Genomic DNA, 27,044 nt, shown 5'->3' with positions numbered 1-27,044 from the left:
CTTTTCTGTATCTTATCCCTTTTGAAAATACAAACCATGATTTTCCCAGGAAACAGAGACAACCATTATATTTCTATAGGTCTCAGAAGCCTGAATTGATGAATCCATAGGTCAACCAAATGCAAAATAGAAAGCTCTATCCTCAGAGCTTATATTTATTATAATTGACTATTAGTGGACATGCAAACTGATATGACTGGCTGAGTTCAAACAGACCTTGTCTCAGAGAGACTGCTGTCCACATTTAGATTTCAAATAGAAATGGATCATCAGTTAATGAGAAGTAACAAAGAAACACACAGAATGGACATGGTCCTGCTCCAAGTCTTATACTGGGTGGAAAGGATGGAGTAACCAGCAACTGTTTTTCATGTTCCTGTATTTAATTCTTTGCCAGCTATTTTTCTCTACTTCTTTTAAACCAATGGTTGTTTTTAACAGAGGATAATCAGCAGACATACACATTTGATGACATGAAAGTACCTGAATATCTATGACAACATTAAAAAACATTTCATTGCATCATGCTTTATTAATTATAACGGTTTGCAGCCATCTAGCACATCCTGCCACTGCCTTCAAACATTTTACATCAGTAAACAGACTGTAATTTGGTAGGGGCAGATTTCTCCCCAGGTCCCTTTGGCTGTATTTCCTCATGCAGCTCCATCAAGGAAAAGCTGAAACCACTCTCTGCTCGAGAGGTCAGGTAAGAGGTACCGTACCTCGTACCACAGCCTGCAATTCCATGGCAGCTATCCCAGGCTTGTAGTGTTACACTTCATAGTTTTCTGTTTGCTTTTCCAAATGCCTTTCCCAGCCCATCCTCACCTATTAACATTATGGCAACTACTAGAACCACAACTGCTAGCGTTTTTGTTTTTTTTTTTATCGTGAGGGCTGCTGTGCCTCAGCTTTAGAGGGATGAGGACTCTCCTTCCTTTCTGGTTTACCATGCAGAAAGAGAATATAAATAGAGCACAATTAGCTCTGTATTTCTGGCAATAAATACTAATGCAGATATCCAGAACAACAATGAAAGAGATAGGAAGTAAGCATGTGTGGAAAAAATAGACCCTTCTTGAGCCAATTGCCGCTGTTGACAACTTACCAGTGTTAGTGCTCGTACTGCTAAGGAAGCTGCTGGAACAGCAGGCTGCTCTGTCCTGCCACAGGTGTGGGCGCTGGGCTCAGAGAGGGGAGAGCAGGCCACCACCTGTAGGTGGGTGTTCCACTCTTTGAGTATGGGTTGAGCCACTTAATTCCACTGCATCGGTTCCTCATTTTATCATGCTCCTCAAGAGCTCATGAGGTGAGGGAGGATGGGGCATTTTAGAAATCAAATGCCAGTATTAGTATCATCATCACATCTGTAGGCATTAAAAGTTTCCTGAATTGTTTTCTTCTCTTTCAACACATCAAACCTCTTTGAATATAAATGTGAACACAACTGTTTCTAATTACACTGCATCCTGTTTTAATTGACTTTAATTGCTTGGTATGTTAATTTGCATTCCAATGCTCAAAATGCTTTTTTTAAACCCTTGTCAGAGCAATGCCAATGTTTAAGCAGTTGGAAACAAAATAAAACTCTTTGGCATGCTAGTTTTTGCACCGAGTTCTTCTATTACAATATAACTGAAAGACAAAATTTAAAAGATATTTAGTCATACAAGTATGTGGAAAGGCACCACTGAGACATTTAACAGCTCTTCAGCATACTTTGTGCTTCATGGAAAGCACATTAGTATCAAAGAACCTGAGAACAGGTACTTCATTGACTGCCATGAGCTTTAAGCACCAAAGTACTGGAAGTGAGTTAAGGGCTAGGTACTGGATTACCCAGGTATCTTTAAAGTGCAAACATACTACATAGGTTCCCATTTAGCTACTGGGACTGTTGAACTTCTTGTCCTAAATGAAAGGGTGCCTTTTCCGAACATTCAGGCCACATCATGCCACAGAGGTTCAAGTGAAGGTGACCTGGCTTCTAAGAAACTGTAGAAGAAATACATGATAAATCTGTTGAGAATAAGAAAGAAGCCCTGCATGCAACGAATCAAGCCACAAACCCACAGAAATCTGAAAGTCTAAAATCAGATTTCTCTGCCTACAGCTACTACAGAAACACCAGACTGATGTTCCCATACTACCTCACAGCTGCTTCTTAACGGGGTGAGTCATCACAAGGAAGCAGTGAACTTCAATCCTTTGCTTGGCTCTTGCTGAGAACATAACTGAAGTAGAATTCAATGAAGAAAATAGAACTTTCTGAGGCTAGGAAGTCGAAGGAATACTTTCCTGCAAGATGTGGATGTTCGAGGTTGTTTTCAGTTATAATGAGCCAATTACATTTTATAAATGGAACAGAAGTGTTTACTTGCACTTTATGTTTCAGAAAATTAATGGCTTGCTAATCCCCTTCCCCTAAAGTCCTCTACTGCTCCATTAGGCTACAAACACAAGTAGTTATAACACAGGAATTACCAGCAATTTGCCCAAACTCAGTATCAGAAGTTACATGGAAAATAAGACCTGACCCCATGTCCTACTATCCTTATCTTTCACTTAACGTTTTCAGCCTATTGGTTGGTCATTTAGCCTATTTATGTCGTTGACACTGTAACCACAGAGAACCAGACTGACACCTTCAACTTCCTTTGTTAAGAGGAGACTGCCAGGCATACTCAGATCTCGGTGACATACAGGGTTTGTCTACACGGGACAAATACAAGAAAGTTATGGCCACGGTGCAGTACACTCCTGTGTGGAGACTCAGCCTGGAAACTAAAATTTCACTACCTAAGTGATGTGACAGGGAGAAAAGTAATTTTTTTATCCTGCTTTACAGTGTTGATGCAGAAGGGCATATTAGTACAACTGCGGAGATATAATTATCTTATCACTGTCTGACACTCCCAATGTCTTTGTACACACAGCCAGGTATTACCAATTTGTGCATGATTTGCATCAAAATTCTACAAAAGAGCTCTACATGCCACAGTTAACCCAGACATCTAGGCTCCACTAATATTTTTCCAGTTTCACAAATTTTAACAGCAGATAATAACATAATGGAAGATTTTCTTTTTCAGCCACCATGGTATACTACGAAATTTCCATACAGTTTTGTTTGAAAAAGTCTTTTGCTGATATGATACTATAGCATCTATGGACATACAAATGACAACCAAAAAAAAGATATTTTCAACATTAATTGGATGAAAAATGGTATAAAACAGCATAAAGGAGTGACAGCTGATTCACAAGTTTTTTTAAAAGTATGTCAAAGGGGGGAAAATGTTCTAGGATCTGCCTATGTTTTAAAGCTAGAATTTCATATGCAGAAAAAGAAACCAAAACATAAACCCAACAGAATACCAGATGACTGGACTTGTATGATGTTTGACTGGGATGGGGCAGGGGAGATAAAATTGTGAACCATCATTAACCAGATTGCTTACAAACTGCAGAATTTCTTCTAAGGTACTACTGCATCGTGTGAGTACAGACAGTTTGACTTGGAGTAGAAAGAAGTTCAAAAACCAACATGTAAGAAAATTTAATGAGATTTGAGAGCTGAGAAATTATTATCAAAGAAGAAAAAATCACTGGGAATGCAAAATGAGCTACAAAATAGGGGCCAGGAGAGGACATTTAATAAAGGTATGTAAGAACCCTGTTAAATGTGCAGTGATCACAGGAAGCAGAAGATGCTACGTGACACAACAACAGAAAGAATAAACACTTCTAATACCACATCACACTGAGGTCATTCACTGGGAGACAGAAAAATCTCTATCTAGCAGACCTGTTCAAGACCAAAAAATACATATTATCCATGGGTGGTAAAGGCAATAAATAAGTAAATAAAAGTCTGAGTCAAGCTGAAACAGGTTCCTTCACAATTAAATGAAAACTCAACTCCAACTTTTATTCTGAGCCAAAAAAAAAAATTTACGTTCTATTCCGTTTTGGTTTAGTACTCTTTTCACCAAATGGGTGGAAAGGAGCTCTCCCTTGGGATTCCACAAGCCAAATTAATTATTTATATACTTCATTTCAATAGTTTAAAAAGGGTGAAAAATGGGGGTGGGGGGTGGGGGGGGTGTGTCTTTTTTTTTTTTTTTAGCAAGAATTATTCTTTACATTGTGTCTGATTTTATAAACTTTTTAGCGTTTCCCAAATTCCATTCCAACAACATATTCTGTGTTCAAAAAAACACCTACCTGTAGTTAAAAGTTCCAAAAGAGGGGGAAGAAAAACATTGTGGAAGTTTTGACTCGGTGCTGAGGACTCTAGTGCTGTAATAGCCTCAACTAAGCCAATCCAGAAATACAGCTAAAATTGGAAAGCAATAAAGAAGTACCAAAGGCAGACAGTATCAATGCACTGCAGCAGCTCACACTCCTGGCTGAAGTGAACAATTCACTTAAATTATAAGCTATTTCTCTCCATAAATATTCCTTAAGCAGTACCAAGTTTTCTAAATGTGTTACTTGAAATTATTTCCCAGCTAATTACCACAGCTGGTTTTGTTTCCAGATCACCCAGGACCATTAAAATCAAGATCTGACTTATTTCTGCTAAAATTGTTTTTCAAGTTTGTTGGGGTCTGCAGGCCTCATTTAATAAAAAAAAAAAAAAAAATATATTGCCTAGATCAAATGCCGTGCTAGGTAACTGCTGCCCCAAAACATTCATTTGTTAGACTACCAAGACAAACCAAACAGAAATGTTCATAAACATGGCCTGAGAGACTTCAAGACAAATATCTTGGGCAACACCCCAGTTCCTTAGTTATCCCTGCTTCTCAGCTTGGTGTTTGAACATAAAGAGAGGGTGCAAAACTCCCCGTACCTCCTTTAGAAAGAAACCTTGCTGTGGGAGTAGAAGGGAGCTTCAGTGATTCTGCAGAGCCTGTCCACAGACTAAGAAATACTTTGTGGAGCAGAATTTCCCCTCTGTGCAGATATAATCAGTAAAACTCAGTCATGGGGACTGGAACACACAAAAGTGCCTATACAACATGTAGAAGCTGTTAATTTTATTACATATTTAATCAATTATGTGATCACCTGCATTTAAGCACTAAATGTTAAATGCAGATAACCAGATTCTTTCTTGAACTGACCATATGCATGCACAGCTTAATAATGACAAAATCATTTACAAAGAATGTGCCAACAACTTCTTAAAAAGTGGGACTGATCATAATAGATGGGGATCCCTTGAGATCCTGGAAGAATGTCCTTAAATCACAGCTCTATATATTTCAAGAAACCATTCCAGTCTGAACAGGCTGTGGGAGAATGCATAGTAAAATCTGATTCAGGGCATTAAGAGAACAGACTCACTCACCTTAATCTAGATTAAGGTTTATAGGAAACTATTTGCATAGTTACCGTGTTTACAGAGTCTAAAAAGTTGATACATGGGTCTATAGTAGTTTTCAGAGACCCTGCTCTGAAGTGTACAGAAAAATTCACTAGTGAATCTGTGCAATGCTAACTTTACTGGCACGAACAGGGACACAGCCTGAACTAAGAAACTGAGACTTTCAGTCATTGTGTTTCATCAGTGCTACTACAGTTTTTGCCGTCATTAAGTGCCAAAGGAGGAGAGCAGGAAAATTTACTTCCTAGATAAATACCTACAGTAAATACAATTCAGAGAAACCTCAGGAACTCAGTGCTATGACTTGCATTCTCCCAGCGCTACTGTTCCTCAGTCTCCAAACTTGCATTGTGCAAAGTCAATATTCACCCTATAATTACCAACTGCCTGAGTGTCTTTAGAGGAGTTATGTTGGTAAAAAAAGTAAAGGACACAGCAATTCTAATCACTAATGTGCCTAAGAGCGTGCTATCTATTTGTTAGAAAGCATGTTTTCACATTGTTAATACATTGTGAATACACTGCCAATGCAAAAATTTCAACAGTTGTAAAACAGTATGCCCCAAATAATTCTGCGAAGCAAGAGGAAGTTTGTAGTGCAATTTTCAAATGGCGAAAGTTGCAGAAAATCTTTAGCGAAATGAGCACTACAATTTGGCAAGCAGATAGATACAGCTCTACCCATGTAAATACAAAAGCAGCAATCTGACGATAAAATCAGGGTATTATAGTCCTCCTAGTCCCTGCATGGTGTGTGGGTTTCTTTTTTTTGTTTGCTTGGTTGGTTGAAGAGGATGGTTTGGTTTTTTCCTTTTTACTTTGAAGAGACTATTGATTTAAACTCATTATTTTATCTCCACCATAAATGGCCCAGCCTCAAACTAGAATGGCAAATGAAATAATGTTATCTTGTAACTACAAATATCTAAAAAGAATAACGTTAGTTTATTGTTTTGGTTACCGTTCAAATGCACAAAGAGGAAGACCTGCCCTGCGGTTGTGGGCAGGGAGAGGACGGGCGATATGGGGGAAACAAACTTTTCAGGATCTTGGCTAAGCTCATTACTGCAAGCGAAGAAAAGTGTTTATGTAGTGCTCCCATCAAGTAGGGAATTTGCAGAGCCACAAATATCTCAAAGACTGCTATTTAATCAAGTAAAAGTCAACTTTAAAAATCAGTCAGGAAGAATTTTAAATATAAATTAGGACTAATTAATCAGCTGAGGGTTTTTTTTTTCATTTTGAAAAGGTCTTTAAAAAGTTCAAGCTTTTAAAAATCAAAGCTGTTCCTTTTCAGAACCTTCCAGGATTTCCAGACTTCTGAATGCTATCTAGTTTGCTTTAATAAACAACAACCCAGCTACTGATATTAGTTCCATATATGCACAGAAACCTGAATTTTGCCTAAAAACCATTTAATATGTGATTACTATTCCTAATATAGGACAACCCCATTTCTATGGAAATAATTTACAGTGAGTCAGAATCATCCCACACTAGCACCTGAATTTCCACTTTTGTTAACTGAGTTTACACAGGCAGAAACGGGGGACTGATAAGGCACTAAATTAATTTCATTTCTTAGCAACTCTAGACATGCCTTCCAGCTCTCACTAAGGCACCAGTCATTAGGTTCTGACATACTCTAAAAACGTTTAACCTGTAAAGCAGATAAAGATGCGAGGGTCAGAACAGGACAGGAGATGATTTTCCTGTCACACAGAAGTTTGTAAGATCTTAAAACTGCACTGGAATGAACTCAAAATTTTTGGCCAACTCATTCCTCCAACAAGACGACAGGAAAGGATTGTCCATTCTCTAACTGCTTACTAGAGAACATGAAACTGGGTTTTCCAGACAAGTGTTGTCCACGTGTAATTACTAGGTGCTCTGAAGAATGACTAGTTTCACCAAATCAACATTTTCCAGTGAAATAAAGCTTTACCAGAACATTTCTTACCACCTCCAGCTTAGATTGCTTCCTTGTCCTCTCCATTTTCCTCACTTGTCTTAAAAACAAACAAACAAACCAACCAAAAAACCCACCCCACACTCAAAAAACCAAACAAATGCACCCCCACTCGCCAAGTAACACCACCACTAAGAGCAAAAAGATGACTGCATGCAGTCAGGCAGGTGGATACAAGACTACCTACCAAAAGGAGTAGCAGGTGAGGTTTCCTAGCTAGACCTCCTCCTTCTTCAGGTAGCCACAAAAGGTCAGCAAAGACCAAGATAGCAACTAGAGTACACCACCTGCACAGAGGCCTTGAGTGGGAAGGAGCTAAGAGAATCAGGCACTATAGCCAGCATATGAGAAGTCATCAAATGCATGACCACATCAGAAATGTTAACATAACTGCAAATATTAAAACCATGAAACATCAATTCAATAGGAAATAAGAATTTCCCTAGAACTTTGCATTAAAACTAGTCCCACGTGAGCATCTTTTTGATATGTAGTCTAACAGTCTTCCAAGCACTCAAGCAGATATGCTAGTGGCCATCTTTAAATGATTTATAAGTCAATCCTGCACACTTTTCTGAAAGTACCACAGCATTATTTAACCTACAGTAAATGCTGGGGGGGGGGGGGGGGAAGGGATTTGTAAACAAGCAGGCAAAAGAGACATCCCTACAGCACACTCATACCTCTTCTTTCGTTTGACACTTTTCACAGTCATGAAACTCTCTTGTGTATTGGACTAGATGACCTTTAAAGATCCCTTCCAACCAAAACCATTCTATGATTCTATTGGGAGGTTCAGGACATTTATAGGATAATCAAGAGCTTATAATTTACTATTGAAAAAGGTGTATGTTGGTCTACCCACAGGATGATAGACCAATTTATATCATCTACTGAGGAATATAGGCCCTTATCACCATGGTGACAGAGGAGATGTATCCATCATACAGCATTTGCAATGCTACTTGTGTATTAACTATAAAAATTGTAACAGAAATATAAACATAGCCTTACCACCTAAACCAACAAGTATCTTTATCCTCCAGACGCTAATTTTCCACATTTCCATTCCCTATGGCTGCTACATCTATCATAACACAGTTAGACACATCGTTATTTTACTTAAAGGCTTTATTGCACTGTAACTTCCCTACTAAACAGCCTCTAAATCACCTCAAGGCTGACTTGTAGGACACTGATCTGACAGTGTGCTGCAATTTAAATGTGTTTTTGATCTGAGTTTCAGTCTGAGAAGAAGAGCTGATGAGATGCATAGGAGAAATGAGAGTCACACAATAAAGACATTGGGCTGGAAGACAGTGTGACTGAAGAGTATGTTACTGCCACAGATTTGTTTTTTTCTGTCTTCAGCAGACGCTTTGATCTCTCCCTTCTCCCTCCAGTTCAACAGATCTCTGCCTGTGATGCGGCTGTAAAGGCAAGCTCTTTGGGGAATAGAGGCATCTCACTGCGTTCATCCAAGATTTGGCACACTGAGATTCTGACCTCAGTAAGGCACTCCAGGAACAAGCGACATACAAACTAAGCCACAAAACCATTTACTGACCTGAACTACGGTTAGTTCTCTTGGGTAGCAATGCACACATTTTATACCCACAGGAAATAAAGAAGTTTTTATTACAAGTAATTCTTTGTGTCAGACTCTTACAGCAGTGTCTTACATTTTCTACATATGCCACAATCAAGCTTATAAAGGATATTTTGAGGAGTTTTTTTTTCTTTTCTTTTTTAACCATACACATTTTTCAATTGCCCAGCAGCAGAAGTGAATAGCAGGCACACAGCAGCCAACTCACTTCTTGGGGATGTGTTTTAGTTACCAGCATAGCACCAGCAGCTGCTTGAAACTGCCTTTGTTGCTTGTGTAGCAATTCATTTCATTAAGCTTTCCCATTCTTAAGACTGAGTTTGGATTAAATCCATGTTAGTTGAAACTGGGGTGGTATACAGAATTAAAGTTTGTAAGTCTCACAAGAACAGCCTTGTAAACAAAACTTCTACTACAAAGACATCTTCACATTGCAGACAAAGCCAAAAATCTAGCCTATGCTGACTGCAGAAACTGAAGAGACTGCCTTCCCTCTGGCAGGAATTTGATATAATACTTTGCATACAGTGCCATGGGGATGGATGGCTATAAACTGCTTTGTAAACTGTGAAGAATAAGCCAATCTTCAAGCTATACAGGTTAGCACTAGCTCAGGACAAGCTACCCGTGTGAGAACAGGGGATTATATCTGTTCTACTTCAGCTGAAGAAACATAAAACTGGTATCACTGAAAGAGTCAATGAGAGAAATTGACATCAACCCTCATGTTTCTGTATTTGAGTTGAGGTACCAAGGACATACCTTACATAGCCTTGGTGAAGAAAAAGTGCAAGTAATATTCCAAATACGCAAAATAAGATCCAACAAAAACAATATCTATAGTGATTTTTGTACACACATAAAGAGACTAGGACATGGGCAACCACACCAAGCTTTTTGTAAAACACAGCTTCATAAAACCTCAAGTTATAAGTCAGATGCAGGTGTTTCATGCACCTGAGGGATAACATTTTAGCCCTGACACATGCATCAGCAAAGATCAAAGTAAAAAGAACTTGTATCTTGGCTCCTGTTTGATGTTCTTCTGTATGGCGTTGTTCACTAATTTATTTTATTGGGGCAGGGGATAAGGCAATTTGGTAAGGAAGGGCAGGTTCTGTGAAAGGAGAAATGAAACATGAAGAGGTCATATAGAAATAGGATAGTTTGTCATCCATTGCTGAAGTCTTCTTTTATTCCGTCAGTGTATTTTTGATAATGGGCTAAAAGTGCCTGGAATGGAAAAAAATAAACCTGGATGTTACCTTCAGCCAATCAATGCATTTCTCCTATAGAGATACCTCAATGTTAATCTGTGCCCTTTGGCTTCACCTTTAATTTTTCAGCAAATTTCACTGCATTCCAGCTGCAAATACTACAACTGGCCTTCCATCCTCTGCCCACTTCCCCACCCCCCAGTGTCATACATTAGGTTGACAGATCAGGTGATTTTTCTGCCCCAAAACTCTCACATCTGCATGTGCCCTGAGCTGTCCTTCAGTGCACTGAAACACACTTTTGACTTGCTTGGGCTGTGATCCAGTCTAAGTAAGTGTTCATATAAAAGTGGATCTCTCCTGTTAAGATGCAGCTGGGAAAGAATGAAATCATGAAGATATGATTCTGATTTAAGTTTACCATTAATACTTTCCCAAGCTCCAAAACAGAAGTTTGGGAAAACCACCAAGAGGCACAAAAATCTTTAACAAACCCAAGGTGTCCTTAAATGCTCGGTGCACAGGAGAGGGAAAAAAATTTCACTGTAGCGGTTTTAAAACCTCACATAGAGGAGGCGGATAGCAGGAACTCTGCATGCATCTCATGAATGTTCTACTTTCCCCCTTTGAATACAGAGATCTGTCTTGGACAGAGTGTTAAAGCCTCTCCATGAAGGGCTATTCTTCACTGTTACTTTAGGCTAAAACAAAAGACACTTCAGGAGATACAATCATTGCTGCCTAGTTCCTTTTCCTGGGCTCCTACAATGGGCCCCAGTTCTTTTTATTTTTTTTCCTTCCACACATCTTTCTCTAATTTTTTTTTTCCTTCTGTCCTTTTACTCTTTTTTTCTGCCTCATTGAATCCATTAAGGCCTTTATATAGCCTGCTATTGAGAAATAAATTTTCTTTGGGACTAGTGACTGAGTCTTAACTGCTGGCAAGCAAGGCTTAACTCCTGATGGGAGGGCAGAGAAAATGATGGGTGAAAGGTATGGAAAGTCTATCTCTGAACCTGCGGTCTTCAAACACACTAGATACAATGCAGTGTCCTGCTGGCAATCAGCTCAAGGAAAAGGAACATCCTAATCCTAGCAGGTTTTCCACATCTTTCATGCATTAGTCTTGATACACTGCCTTTCTGCTTGTATCTTCAACCAGATCAATACACTCTTTTCAATTTTTTTTCTTGGTTTAGATCTATATGCCAGTCCTTTTTGCGCACCTGTAAATTAGAAGGCACTCTGATGTGAACAGAGGTGCGCTACTATGAAAGAGATGTGAAATTGAGTCCTCTCTCAATTAACACAAATTTGTCCACAGTCAGAAATATAAACACTATTCAGGTCTGCCAACGGTGTGATAAACTATTTCAAAGACACTAAAGCCAGATTCAGACTGAGTGCATTGCAGTTTACCCAGAACAAACCTGCATGCAAGCTGAAAAACCTTATCACTCTGGGGTGAGACACTAGTTTTTGTATGGCAACATGAGAGAAACAAGGGGGCTACAGAAGGGCTGAGCAGAGACGTCTCTGAGGATAGACAATCAGCCCATGGCACTACCTAGCACGTGGAAAGGGGTCTGATGCAAACAGGCGAGCTCAAGCAGGCGTACACAGGCTGGCACAGCAGCTGCTGGCCCTCCCTGCTTGCCCTGTGATGGGCAGCTCCGTGGGGTCGGTCTTCTGCCACAGGGATCCATTCTAACAGTGATGGCCTTGGCAGGTGATCCAAATCTATTGGAATGAAGGGGAAAAGCCTTCAAAATCCTGACATTCTGAGTAGCTGCTATGTAAAATTGAAAATAACTCAACTATCTGAGAACCATATAAATCATTCACAAAATATAAACAAATATGAGCTGGGGCAAGGAGGCAAAAGGTTGAAATAATTTACTATTAGTGTGCCCTCTATTCTCTTCAGCCTGGATAATGAAGTTGTCCGGGGGGGATGAACAGTGAAGCGCTGCCAACCTATAAAAAGAGGTAAGAGTGGAACGTGTAGAGTTCAATAGTGAGAGATGACACCACACTCAGCCAGCCAAAGCCTTACGCTTACATCTTGCATTTTAAACTGTTCACATAAATTCTGCTGTTTTCCTCAATAACAGTAATATTAAAGAAAAAGTAATAATAAGATGTTAAGTACAGTTGCAGCCTTTTTTTTTTTTTTTCCCCTAGTAATGCATAGCAAGGAGTTTGATTTGTTAGAATAAACTCTCAATAAATAAGTTAGAACAAACTCTCAACAGCTCAGACATCTATTTTGTACTGAACTACTCAGGTCTATCAGAACTGCAGCGTGGGGCAGAAGGTCTTCAGCAGCACTATGGAGTGAAAAAAAAAATAAAAAAGGGCCCTACACCTTTATTTAAACCTTGCTAAAATGTGGATGCTAATTAAGTATATTTTAGTACATTTCATTGGCCGTCTTATTTATTCATTATAAATAGTCTTACAGTTTTCAGTGACTGTTTCCTGCCCATCACATTCACATATTAACAATAACGTCAGAACTACTTACCAAGCCATTTTTTATCATTCTTAATAGGCTTATGCCAAGGCGCCCCAATCAAACAGGCTGTGCCTTACTGTTTTCTCTTATCTCTGGTCTTTTAACACATAGAATTAGTATAGACTTCCATAACATTTCTTGACAATTTACACTTAAATGGCCCTTCACTGTGTTCAGCTCAGCAAATCAAACAGATCAGTGGAACAAAGTAATAAGGAACAGTGCAGCATTGGGAAGGACAAAACCCATGCAGTTACAAAATAAATTAAATGAAGTCCAGCTTAAGATCCTCATATTGATCACAGCTAGTAAGGCTGCCAGGTGCATTTTATGGACTCTTGCCTAAGTTTTACATGTAAAGCTGAAATAAAACACTCAAACCATGAAAAATCTGGGAGTCTACATGGAATCTAACCAAGTTTGCCAAACGTAACATTTAGAGTAAGACAGGCTCTCATCAGAACCATTAAGCAGAAAAGAACTATGGAGAACAATCACAGGTGAAGACACTATGCACACACAGGAAAAAGAAAAAAATCAATAGCATAAGAGTAAAATAACAAATTATGCCATCACACATATTCAACCCAATATCCTGCTTACTCATGATAGGTAAAATAGTAATGCTGCTCCTTTAAGAAAGTTCTCTGCTTTGCTAAGGTGTTTATAACTTTTGCAATGATGTCACGGTAGAAAGTAAAATACTTGAATCAATAATGAAAGTGACTACCGAAAAAATCAGAATGCCTCATATTTTTATGTTTATATACAGTAGCTATATCACTAAGAAAGCTTGCAAGGTCATTTCTAATAGTTTACAAAGATGAACTTCAAATTATTTTCTTAACCAAACAGTATCCTTTTTAGAGATGCAATAGATAGTATGAGGCTATTCAATGATAAATTAGGAGAGAAGTCATAAATGTTTCATGAGGAGATACTGTGTAATCATTAATCTATTATTTTAGGTTTTGGCTTGCAGGACTATTTAATCAAGCATCTTAGGCAGCTCATGTTTATGCAGACAGAATAGCTAAATCAGTTTTTTCTTATGTAGCACCGAGACGTGAACACAGCAATACCTTTCAGCAATGCGTTCTGTGCTATGGGTAAGAGAGTACCTACAGAGTAAAAAGGGTAGCAAGTGATAAACAGAACCATATTCTACCATGTTTTCAGGTCAAAGCCTGATGAGACAGCAAGCATGCAAGACATTTTCCAAGTTGGTTATGATCCAAAAGAACAAGCTTTGTTTTAGAGCAATATCCACAGCTTTTTACAGGGGGGACACCCTTTTAGCTCTGGGTCTACTCCTCTAGTTTGTTTTATAATCACTTGATATCTGTGAAAAAGTTGATGCTTTCTGCATGTTCTTGTGTCAAGTTAGGACAACACTCCTGACCTTACCTCTAAGCACCACCCTCTGTTTTTATTAGCCTCTCCTTCTGTTGCAGTTTTAAAGTATATCAAGTGGAGAGAGCGTAAAGTTAAGACATTCTAAGATCAGGATAACGTTGAACTTCAGGGAACTCAACACAAAGAGTAGGAAAGGATCAAAAGATTGAAAAGTCAGAATCAGAATAAAATTCAGTGATTACTGAAGCCTACATCTGTGATACATAAATTAGTTTCAGAAAAATTAGAATAGACTTATGAGATTTGACCCCTTCCAGATGATCCTGCAACAATGTGAGAAGGATTTCTCATCACATATTGTCCAGCTGCTAATGGAGAAGTACAAAACAGTGTGGAAGAATATTTTGATTCGGCTCTGGCAAAAGAATAGAAGTATAGTCTTTATGATATTAATGAGAACTCAATCCAAAAAGATCCGAAACCTATGTAAGTGTTGGTCTTAGTGGTCACGCAAGCAGTATGATATCCTAATACTAAATGACACGAAAAACTTGAAGGTAGACATTAATATTCTTCTAACACTTCATATCATATCAGAAAATGATGACTTTGAGTCATAAAATGAGAAAAACTGACCCATAGTTTTACAACAGGCAATTTTTTGTTTGCTAAAAGTTTCCCCAGACCAAAAGCAATTTTCCGCTAGCTATCCAGATCCTTTTCAAGTTAGTGTTACCCAGACAAATTGTATCAGAAATAATTACACTTATTGCTGTCACCCAAATTTCTTTATGGAAAGGTTTCAGAGAATGAACTGGAACGCACTGTAAATCTGAATGCAGTTTACTATTTTGTAAGGAACAAGCTTTTTTTGTTGTCTCTTTTGTAACCATTATTTAATAATGTATTCTATCAAAATAGAATACATGGCAAAGAAAATGGTTTAGGGTATAAATTCATATAGCAAAATTGTAAGTTGCAGCTTACTGTAAGATGGAAGCTTTTTGGCATTGTTTACCCATAATAACCTTTTGCAGTCTTTCAACCTTGTTGAAGTCTTTAGCAGACTTTGCATTATTTGTTGATTAGGTCCAACTCTATGCAATACAACTGAAAAGGTCTTAGCTTGATTTTCCAAGAAATGCAAAATGCATGTGGACAAGGGGCAGTTTATGGCATTTATTACACATCAAATACTCACTGCCTAAACCAGCCTTTAGATCCAAATTTTTTGTCATTATTAAATTAGTTTCCTTTTTACAAGTTTTGCTTTTCTCTTTGTTGCTTGCTTTCAAACATAATTTATCACAATTAAAATGTAAAGCTAGGGGTGTAGCATATACTTGCATTCTAATAACGATACTTGAAAACACTAGCAAGACTGCAGGGAGCTTTTTAACACTTTTGATTCAACCTTCCTGATTTACAGACTGAGCAGAAGTAGTAGCTCTTCTACACAGCACAGAGAACAGAAGCATATCGTGCAATGATATCACAAAGAAATGAGCAGGTTTGGTCAGTTGTCCCATGGCTGTGTGACATATTCTGTGCTAATTAGCTGCCACTCCCATTCATGAATAGGCCAGTGATGCTGACTAGGAGAGAAAGACTCAAGAAAAAAAAAATGCAGCTATTAACTTAGCCTAGAGCCCACCCGCAGTACTGCATTCAGCGCTGCCCCCCCCCCCCCCCCCCAAAAAAAAAGGACATAAACTTCTTGGAGCAAACCCAGAGGACCACCGTGAAGACGACCAGAGGGCTGGAGCAGCTCTCCTGTGCAGACAGGCTGAGGGAGTTGGGGCTGTTCAGCCTGGAGAAGGGAAGGCTCTGGGCAGACCTTACAGCACCTGCCAGTACCCCAGGGGGCTTGCAAGAAAGCTGGGGAGGGATGTTTTACAAGGGCTGATAGTGATAGGACAAGGGGCAATGGCTTTAAGCTGAAAAGGCGCAGATTTAGATGAGCTATTAGGAAGAAATTCTTTACTGTGAGGGTGGTGAGGCACTGGCAGAGGCTGCCCGGAGAACCTGCGGGTGCCCCATCCCTGGCAGTGCCCAAGGCCAGGCTGGATGGGGCTGGGAGCAACCTGGGCTGGTGGAGGGTGGCCCATGGCAGGGGGCTTGGAACGAGGTGATCCTTAATGTCCCTTCCAACCCAAACCATTCTATGATTCTATGATTTTATGTGCATGAGTAACTGCAGGCAAACTCATGCTATGTAGTAATGCAGATGACACAAAGGTGTTTTAATCAGGAGTGGATGACAGAAATACAATAAGCTAAGCAAGGGAAAAAAATTATAATTCTGTAACAAAATTAAATATTGGAACAAACCTACATGTAAGAAAAAACACAAGAAAAAAAATCATGAAGACAATTAAGCACTGAAATAGGTTGCCCCAAGACATGCAAAATCTCTGTCCTTGGAGATTTTTACAATGCAGCCAGTCAAAGCACAAAAAAACCAGCAAAACATTCTGAATTCAGTGTTGATCTTTATTTGGCCAAGAGGCTGGACAAGTGACTTCTCAAGATGCCTTCTAACCCGTATAACTTCATGATTCTATGAATCCATGTACCAGACAGGGTTCAGGGTTCCAAACTAACAATATCAGTACCAGACACAGAAGTGTTGATGCATTTAAAAACTAAGATGCTTGAATAGAAAAGGAATGGGCTGATGAATAAGACTGAGGTTACCATAATACCTTTATATAACTCTAGATCTACCAGCCTCCTCACTTCAAAAGGAATTGTGCAGAAGTTGCTAGAAGCAAGGAGTCACTATGAGCTCAGAGGAGTGATCACTATCTGAAAAATTCCCTTAGTCTCATCCAAAAAAAAAAACCAAAACAAAAGAAAAAAAAAGAAAAAAAAAAAAAGGAAGCATTAAGATTACTTCCTTCAGCAAGCAATTTAGGACAAAAAGATTAGGAATTTCTGGTGTCCTTTGCTCAAAGTTTAAAGTACAAGGACATTTTGTCAAATTAATAAATGGATAGTCAAGATCCAAAAAAAGAACCAGTTCCCTGGTACCTGAAGAGTTCATTACTCTTATATGAGGATCAAAAATTAGCAAGACTGAGCAACTATGTAGGCGTATACATGACAGAAATGCTCAGAATTGTAATAATTAGCAATCAAAAATAGCTTGGAAAAACAAGATACTAAACCAAGTCCTAATAATCAGAGTCTCGATCAATACTTTAAATGTTTAGAAAATTAACTTCCTTCAGCATTCTACATAGTTCTTACCTCATCTTTGGAAATATTTGGTGCTCTCTAGTGAAAATACTTCTTCATAAGATGGCTATCAGATATTATCAAACTCAGCAACTTTCAAGATACACATAACATTATGATGACATTACATTGTCTAATTTTCCCCTCTTGATTTTGAGTTTCTCATTCAAAGATCCCGTATTTAGTATATATGCAACATTTTAAATGTTGCTAGCATATTTACAACTTCAGACCTAAGACTGAATAGTTAATGGCACGAACCTCAGAAAAGGCACAAATCTACATTCTCCTGAAAGTCACCAGAACCACCTGAAACTATTTTGATATTACACCTCTGTTGGAATAGGAAACTAATATGTTTTGTGAGAAAGTAATGACTTTCAAGAACAGTAATGAAAGGGTTTGAAACTTCTTGTTAACACTGTCACAAGCACTTCATTTGCAGTTAAAGTTTGTTAGATTTAATGTATTTTATGTCTTAAAATATTAAATATTCATAATCTAAGTAGATGAGTTCTGTAGTAGTGCTAGTTGGGGAATGATGTTTTTATTTTATGACAGCTTTTAAGGCTCGGATTTCTTTTTTCATCATGCATTAGGACGCATAGTAGAAAGAGGAAAAGAGTAAGCCAACCTATTGAATATTTCACAGAACATAGCTCTATGACGATGCCAAGTCTCTCTCTCCCCTTCTCCATAGTATCTTTTTCTGCTTCCCCTGTCCTCTTTCTTTCTAGCTATTCTGTCCCACAGATATCTTCCTTTGAAAATGTTTCCAAAGGTGATAAAACTTTAAGAAGTTTTCTGCTTTGAATAAACGTGTTATTTAATTAAAATTATTCAATCCAACTAGAGTGTATAGCAAAATTCACAGGCTAGCCTAAAGCACACTTTTAACATTATGGTAAAAATCTAGAAGTCAATTCTAAAGGCTTCCTGGAAATGAGCATATAATGAATTCAATCTAGTGTGAAGTAGTATGATCAGATGAGTTTAAATATGTACTATTCAAATGCCAATATATCAGAAATGGAAACTGCAGCACAGAAGGCTGCTCTGTCATCTATATTTCAGAGCACTTCAATGCTTTGTAGCATCCACAACACTTGGCTTCTATGTTTTTGTTTAGCTGGTCTGGGAAGACAGTGAGATGGCACAGATTTACAATGACTTCGGCTCTAATAAGTGGCAAGCATAAGAATATTAAAATTCTAAGTACATCCAAACAGTGAATTCATGTCCAGGAAAAAACGTATTACTGGAAACCAACTGCAGTATCACACATTCATCTAGTAAGAAGCTTTCCTTACTAATCACAAGAACAGAACTGGAAAAAGAAATCATCAATATTGGCTTTGAAAGATCCTTACTGCACGTTTCATGAGAAGCAATGGATCTTCTGCATAGGCAGGCTGCTGGATACAATGGTGTCTCCTGAGGAACACAGAAATCTACCAGCCTGCTTCCTCATGGGTTTGGAAACACAATTGCTGCTTGTGCTAAACCAAATTAAATAATGTAAATATACGATGAGTCTACTTCTTACAGGACCCTGATCTATTCTTTTTAAGCCTGAGGCCTATAAAGCTGAATACTGAGTATTAATTCCATCTTCTTTGCACTTCTGTTGCACACCTGCTAGTTATTTCTGCTTAGCTGGAAAGCTTATTCCATTTCAAATGGGCAAAACGCATCTCTGTCTCAGGCTGTTTCACCTAACCTCATCAGAAAGGTGGTTATCAAAAATCACACTGAAATAACATCAAATAAAATTTATTCCACCTACCAGTAAGTTGAGATTTTAGCTAGGAAAAAAAAAAGAAAGAAAAAAAAAGAAAGGGGAAAAAAAAAAGTCAGACAAGTCAGTTTCACCTTCATTACTCCCAAAATGCAAGATCTGTTTTTGGGGTAATGATTTAAGCTGAAGGAATCCCATGTGATATGTATATAAAGAACAATAAAAATCTGACTGTAAAACAGAGATACAGAAAGGTAAAATACATCCTTTCCAAAATCACTAGAGCTTCTCCCTACCAGCCAGCGATTTCTACCAATGCTATTTTTCTTCAGTACAGTGCAGTTTTTGCACAACCTCGCATGCACGCACGCATATGCATTCATAGTACATGTTTTTTCCTCCACCCTTGGGTCAGATTACACTATGGTAGAATAGATCTCCATCTTCAGACTTTCTTTCTGATGGAAAACAGAAAATTAGTTTTGCTCAGTTTAATTTCTTCACTGCCAGCTGTAGCTCCTCAGACAACTCTAAACCACTTCTGTACCTCCCTGGAGTACATGCTTCAAAGACATATGGACATTTATCTTGTCATTCCCTTGTATCACCTTTGCTTCTCTATATTTCTCTTTATGTTTTTTCTCCTTTTTCCTCTATTCAGGCTTATATGTATCCCTTGACAGTCTTAGCATTTTTCCTGCAGTGAGTTGGTAAAAGTAGGAATGCATAAACCTGTGTGTGCAAATACTTAAATGAAAAATGCAGTACCACATTGACTGAAAAAGTTGGCAAATACAGACAGAATTCAGCAAATAATTTCAGTCAAAATTTTAATAGGAAGAAGGATGTGTGGTTGAGAAAGCTGAAAATACTCACTTTTACATTTTCTAAATTAAAGATAAGAAAACCACTCTATTTCAAACATTCCCTTTATAAATGTAGGCTACTAAAAAAAAAAAAAAAAATTCAACCACACTTCCAAACTAATAAACAATTGAAAATTAAATGCACAAAATGTTTCAAACCACCAATTTTTTTCCATGTATTCTTTGGTTCCAACACGAGAAACCAGTGCTTCTTTTAGACCCCACCCCACCTCTGAACTATGGCTCTTTTCCTCTCTCTGTTTTGTTGATTAATCATATATTCTAGTCAGAACTATATCTGCTGCTACTCTGGGGCAATCTCTCCATCGTGCCATGACTTGCTTAGGCTGTGAAATAGTGTCTCTCTACTGGGTGTCCAGTATGGAGTAGCATTCTCTCAGAAAGTCGTGAGTATTAGATATTTTTATTTTTTTCCCTAACATGTCCCTCTGTCTTTGCGTTTTTTTCATTATTTCTGCTTTTTTAAAAATTCCATTTACATTTGTTCGCATCTGTTGTAGGTTGCTCATATTCCTAAATTCTCTCTGTTTATGTGTGTAATTTACCTGTGTCACTGAGTGTCTCAGCTCCTCTCTGTTTGGGACAAAATTCAAATTTTGGATACTTCATGCAGAGGAATCAACACAACCCAGTTACGACTTCAGGGTTCGAAGACTGGCCAGTATTGTAGTTTGCCAAACTAACAAAGCTGAACCAAAACATAAACAACCAGCTTCATCTAACAGAATTATGGAAAAAGCAAATCATGACCAGCAATGGGAACAAAACAATACAAAGTATGACTGATTCTTAGTTACCTAGTATTACAATTTATACACCCACAAGTACAGTTAGTTTCAGCAATGCAAGGTGCACGTGAAATTCTACTGCTGTGATTTAAAAAAATATAAATGACAATACAGGTATGGAGCATGACAGTCATAATCGAGCTGATGCACAGAATTTTAACCTCACCTTTCCAGTAGACTTTGTTCCTTTCCAAATGCAAAAATAGCAGATAGTCCAAGCAGCCAGGAGGCACAGTGCAAGTTCCCAACGAAGATTCCCAATATGTTCAATTCCATCAGATATAGCTAGCACCCTTCGTCTTCCAAGAAAAGAAAGGAAAAAAAAAAAAAAAGGAAAAAAATAATATTGAAGTAAACCAGCACTACATATAAAACACTGGCCTAAAACCAAATCACCTTCAACCAAGGACTTTCCTAGTTATTGACTTCTGAAAATGTACCATATTAAGATAGAAGAGCCAGAAGGAAAAAAATACAGTATTCTCAATGGATTTTACATCTCCATAAAAATTAACAAACGCTTAATTTTTCCAGGTCAGTAACAAAATAAAAAATGAAAATAGCTTTTGTATAAAGTAAAAAAAAAAAAAAATATCCCAAATTTCCTTGAATAAATAACTGACATATATAAGCCCCAAATAAAACACTTGGTGCTTTTTGAATTTTACTGGGTTGTTTGGGTTTTTTTCCCTCAGAAAAAAGTTATAACCTTTATTTTTACCTCATAACATTTTTTTTCATATATTTCTTTTTGTAACTGAAATTATCATTTTAGAACATTATTTTCAATACTGTCAAACATCATGACATGTTCCAGATGCATTTTATTTAGGAAACACTAATCTTAAAACATTAATATATTAAAAGCAAACTTTTTTTGTGGTAAGTGATCAGCAAAAATATGTACTGCATTTACTATTTGAAAACTGTATCTGAAATTGTAGCTACTTGGCTCTAAAAAGGTAAGTCCTCGTATATTTTAGGAACATCCCTATGCCTTGCACCTCACACTTCAGAGCCAAAGTGTTGACTAACTTAGTAAACAAGAGAAAGACTGAAGAATTTTTGGAGTTTCTTGTTATCCCAACAAGAAACAGGGAACAGAAAAATCAAGTGAGTTCCGGGTATTCACACAGGAAACCTGTAGAACCAGGCTTCAGTGTTAGTTTCCAGAAATCTGGGCTTGCATTTTAGTCACAAGAATGATTTTTTAAAAATAAAAAATATGCTTTTATTTGGGAGATGCACTGTACTTTTTATTTTTACTTTAAGTAAACATTCAGTTTAAACAAAATGTAAATTATTTAGCAGCCTGTAAATAAAACATGGGTACTACTAGTTGTATGGATGAAGAGGTTAAAAGCAAGAGCAAGAATTTATTCCTATAATGCTCAATATTTTCATGAATTCTCTTGAGATTTCTCAATTGCTCTTGAGCCTGAAATAAACCATTTAATTAAAATGTAATTTTTAGATTTTTAAAAGGTAATTACAAGACTATTTTTTCAGGATTCTAGAAGTATGATTTAACTGGTATGTGAGGTCAGAAGTTGATATGGATTTAAATTCTATATATTCAGAAATTTGGAAACACCTCATCATTTTTAAACAACTTCAAAGCAAGCAGTTAGTCATTTACTAATTATATACAAAGAATAATACATTGCATTCTCATTCATGCCTTTTATCAGCTTAAAGAAATCTCTATAGAGATTCTATATTTCATCTTATGTGTGTTTCCATAAATATATTTGCACACCTGTATGCACATATACACATAAAAATTTCCATCATTCAACTTTACACAAATTATCACGAGCAAACTTTTCTCTAAAACCTGTATTACCTGGTATCTATACAACCACAGAAACCCAGACTTACACTACCACTCCTCCCAGAGACATCATGACTGAAAACAAATGACCTGAATTTCACAGGTACTCTGATGTAGTTAAAAGCCCTATAATAATAATCACTGTTACGTACACCATGACTGTGCATATAGTTACACAGTATATAACATATAGTTATACAATAAAATGTATTTAGGTTGAGTTTAGTATTATTTTTTTTTTAAATCCAACCTATAATTACCCATAGGAAATAATTCTTCCTTTTGCATTTGATTCAGTCATTAGCCAAGGCGATCAATCCAGGGAATATAAAGTATGATCATGCAACTCAAGGCCATGCCTAAAATAAATAAATGTTGGGGCTACCTGGGGAGGAATCTGATCTAGTTCTTTCTGCTTTCACTAGCAGAAGGTTGATGAGGATGCAAGGAAGTTCCTTCACCTGCCACTAATGATGGAGTAGGAGGATGGAGACATCAACAGCTGGTGGTATGGTGGGAAAATGAAAAGATGTAACTTTCAGCAAGACTTTCAGATGGCCATACAGATGCTGCAGAACCTGTTCTGTCTTTCCCACATTTCAAGAGCTGCAGCTGCTGTTCCTGCTGTGGCCCTGGGGTACACCCATTTACAACATATGTGCTAAAAGTTTATTGTTAGCTAAGGCAGGACAAAACTTAATAGGTTAAAGAAAAAACACAAAAACAATCCCCAAACCCCCAAAGCCTCAGGTTTGTCATCTCATTTTCCAATGAACAGAGAGGTAGAAAATCCTTCCGCATTTTAAAAAAAAAAAAGAGAGAGGAGGGAGAGAGGTTACACAAACTCTTTGCAATGTAGTGTCACGTGCTTAAATGTAAAATTACTGCCACCTCATCCACATTTTCTGCTCACCCAGTAACTAGACTTATTCATCAAAGCTTCTGCCATCACTGACTTCGGGAGAGAAGTGATCTATCATGGAACACCCTCAGCTAGCTAAGACCTGCAAAGAACCTGAAGAACTGTCATCAAAATGCGTTCAAAAATGAAGAGAGGTATAGCTTTTAACGAAGGATACGTTTTAATCAAGAGCGGGAAGCACACATTTTGTATCTACAGTCTAGATTTGAAAATAACATCACTGAGCCATAATTTTACAGAAAGGCTGATTAAATAGATACTTAAAATTCAAGTTGATCTAAGCAATTTGCCAGATGATATCATGTGGAATTCAACTTAGGGTGACACCCACCCTCTTTATAAATTCTCATTCAAAAAGCAGAAGAAATCCTTGAATTCTTAGCTCACCTTGAATATTAGGGTGTCACTTGCAAAAGAGCCAAGACAAAAAAGTGGTATAATATGATTAAACAGGGTCTAAGGAACAAAATACCAATGAGTGTGTGCTGACAACAGGCTATGGATAACCATGTTGAAAGACACATTAAGAATGAACAGTTCACCACAGAAACCTGATGGCAAAGCAAAGAACAAGTAGCAGAGACACCTATTTTGATTGCAGGTACTAAAAAGTCTCTTTTTAACCAAAAACGTTTTATAGATGGACTAAAAAGCCTTAAACTATAAATTACTGTCATGGAAAAGAACTAGCCAATAAATATCTTGGCTTTCCTGTTCCTCATCTGGGCACCAGTGTTTCCATGCAAAGCCTACCAGACTAACTATCTTGACCCCCCAGCAAGATTTCTGACCTAGCGGGATTAAGGAGGAAGAGTTTTGACAAATGCAGCTACTAATATCAAGAAAACATGGTTGTAGAGTAAACACTCTGACCTTTTTCAACCCTATGAAAAGAAAGCAGCATATTATTAGCCTGTTAGCACATAGCATAATGTATGGTCAGCACATCTATATACTATATACCAGTAATATGGAAATGACAGTTTTGTTGTGAGACTATACATATCCAACCGTTCTACAGTAACACACAAGTGTATATTACCTATAATTTTCAGTTTATAGCTGCAATTGATTTTTTTTTTAATATTACTATATTGATTTAAAGATGCAGGTTAGAAAGAGATTGGTCCAAGTTCAGTTTGAACTTCACAATCAGATTGAGAGAAAAATCACAAGACAAGCAGAGGCAGCCTAAAGATTTTTGTCTTGCTTAGAAAGGCTCTAATTTTTATTTTCAAATTACATACTACATTTTAAATTATTTTTTAATGAAAAAGAAAACTAAACCAAAAAAATATGCAGAAAAAAACCCCCACCAAAAACCACCAAATTGTTTGTGTTTGGGCCACAATAATCATGAAATGCAAACTTTTTTCATTTAGCTTTATTTTCATTGAAAAATAATAATGAACAGATTTCCTTATGTTTCAACCAAATCATCTCTCTTTTTCTTTTTTTTTTTTTCTGGCTATTCAGTTATTATTTATGTACACATGCACCTAAACATAAGTAGCATTTCTTTCCCAAAACTGGGAGGTGTGCGCACATGTAAGACAGCTGCAGTAACAGAAAGCAATGCCATGGAGGAATCTGTAAGCTTACTCAGCTACTGGATGCCGTAGAGCCATGAAAGATAGCGCTCTGCCTGCGCTAGGTATTACAAGTAGCTACTTGCCAGTAGCACACCATGGATATCACTGTGCTGCGGTGGTACACGAGCCAGCCAGTTCAGACAGCTTGGAACCTCAGCAGCAGACCCTGTCTTCATGACAAAACCTGCTACAGGGCAAACCCCCAGCAACAGGAGCGGCTGCTGGAGGACTGGTAAATGTATTTGAGACTGGCAACCTCCTCACTTGAAAATTTGTGCATATCTATGTGGATGAAGAACTGCATCACATCCATCACTGGTTCCCCTGAATTCCACCTGCCTCGTCTCACAGTACCTCTCAATACTCATGTCCTGCAAACAGTTACACATAGGACTACAATCACTCCTCAACTTCCACACCTGTGAATGTGTCAATTGAGATATCAAACTTTATTCAGCTGTCTTGTAGCACAGTTGCAAACTGTGTGCTGTGGGAAAAAGGCATGGGGAGCTTTCAATAATGATTCCGCTGTGCTGCCACCACGTTGCAAAATAGCAAGCATGATGGAAGTGTACAACTGATCCATAGCGTACTCGGGACTCAAACAGAGCTTGCAGAATTATATTAGACTCGCACCATAATCCAAATCAAGCTGTCAAAGCAATCCATTTCAGCAGCCAGTCACTTGAATTACTACGCTGTTCTTCCCTAACTGCATAAGAACTTCTTAATAAATGTTATTACTCTCTCTCTCTCACACTTAGAATGTTTCACACACCAAAAGATACCTTTGTCTTAAGAACACAATTCTCAGTGAAGATTCAAGATGAGGATTTTTAAAAGCAACCAGTTTCTGAAAACTGTCTGAAGAAAGTCAATGCTCAGCCTTTTCTGAATGCTCTGTGAGAAGTCTCAGATAGCTGAGACACCTCCCTTACCCATCCAAAAAAACCTTGGCCTGATTCTTTTGCATGGAGTGTCATAGAAAGTAAATGGCAAATTAATGGCTCAACAAAATTATCCCTGCTGCTCCCATTTAAAAAAGGCATGGTGCTAATCAACTTGAACTGTTAGCACCATGAGTACTTAAATATACTGAAGTGCTGTAAATGGTTGTGTATTTTCTTTGTTCAAGCAGAACAAAGGTTTAGTGCTTCCCTTAGAAAGTAAGCACTAAGTCCAGAACCTATAATTAAACTATAACATACAAGGTATGCAATGAATAGATTCAAGGAAGAGAAAGTCTTGCGTAGAGGCTAGCAGTGATTTCCTCAGCAGGCACCACACGGCTCTCCCCAGTGCCAGGGCCTTAGCTCTCCTGAAACCACCTGAAACCGCCGCAGCAGCAGGAGGTTTTGAAAGGCGGTGGCACGCAGCACATGACGGTCTCACAAAGCCTCAGGTCAGTCTCACTGTAGATACCCGCATATCTACTCTTATTCAACGTCAATAAAACAGAAAGGGGGAGCATTTTAAAAATACATGATTCTCCTCCTGCATCCAAAAAGTGAGGTTGATGTATTCAGGGGTCAGGAGAGTTGATCACAGCTTCTTGCTTCTCGGCAGTTTAGCTTCCATCTAAAAGCTGCCCTAACCTTGCATAAATCACACAAACAAAACCAGAAAGAGTGTAGCCTTCACTATAAGTCCCCTACACTACCTTCTTCTCCTTATCTCTTAATGCAGGGAAAGAGAATGAACGGCAGCAGTGAAAGTGGTACTTTCAGTTTTGAGGTAACAAGCATTTGAAAAAGAGTAGTTCTATAGTACGATCTATAGCTCAACTGGTTTAATTCATACTTGCATGGAGGGAAAAAAAGTAATCTTTTTCCTTATATATGTATCAAGACTTATTAAACCTAAGGATCTTCAAGAAAAATCCCCCAAAATTAAATGAGGGGAAATACTTTAACAGTATTTCATTGGAATGCCTTGAAACTTTATCATTAGAACTAACTACTAGTTAATTACTACTC

General features: G+C 37.8%; 1 protein-coding gene across 1 annotated transcript in view; it reads right to left on the bottom strand.

Moving 5' to 3' along the window:
- The window catches only part of SLC6A11 (solute carrier family 6 member 11), a 107,501-nt gene that overhangs the window by 56,905 nt on the left and 23,552 nt on the right, over positions 1–27,044 (bottom strand). Inside the window, exon 6 of the mRNA XM_005444412.4 lies at positions 20,887–21,019. Within this exon, the coding sequence (XP_005444469.1) occupies positions 20,887–21,019 (133 nt within the window). The remainder of the gene's footprint in view (positions 1–20,886; positions 21,020–27,044) is intronic.

This window comes from Falco cherrug, chromosome 4 (genome assembly GCF_023634085.1).
Source record: "Falco cherrug isolate bFalChe1 chromosome 4, bFalChe1.pri, whole genome shotgun sequence".
In the NCBI taxonomy this organism is placed as follows: domain Eukaryota; kingdom Metazoa; phylum Chordata; class Aves; order Falconiformes; family Falconidae; genus Falco; species Falco cherrug.
Note: the sequence above shows the minus strand (reverse complement) of the source record. Positions and strands in the feature narration are given on the sequence as shown.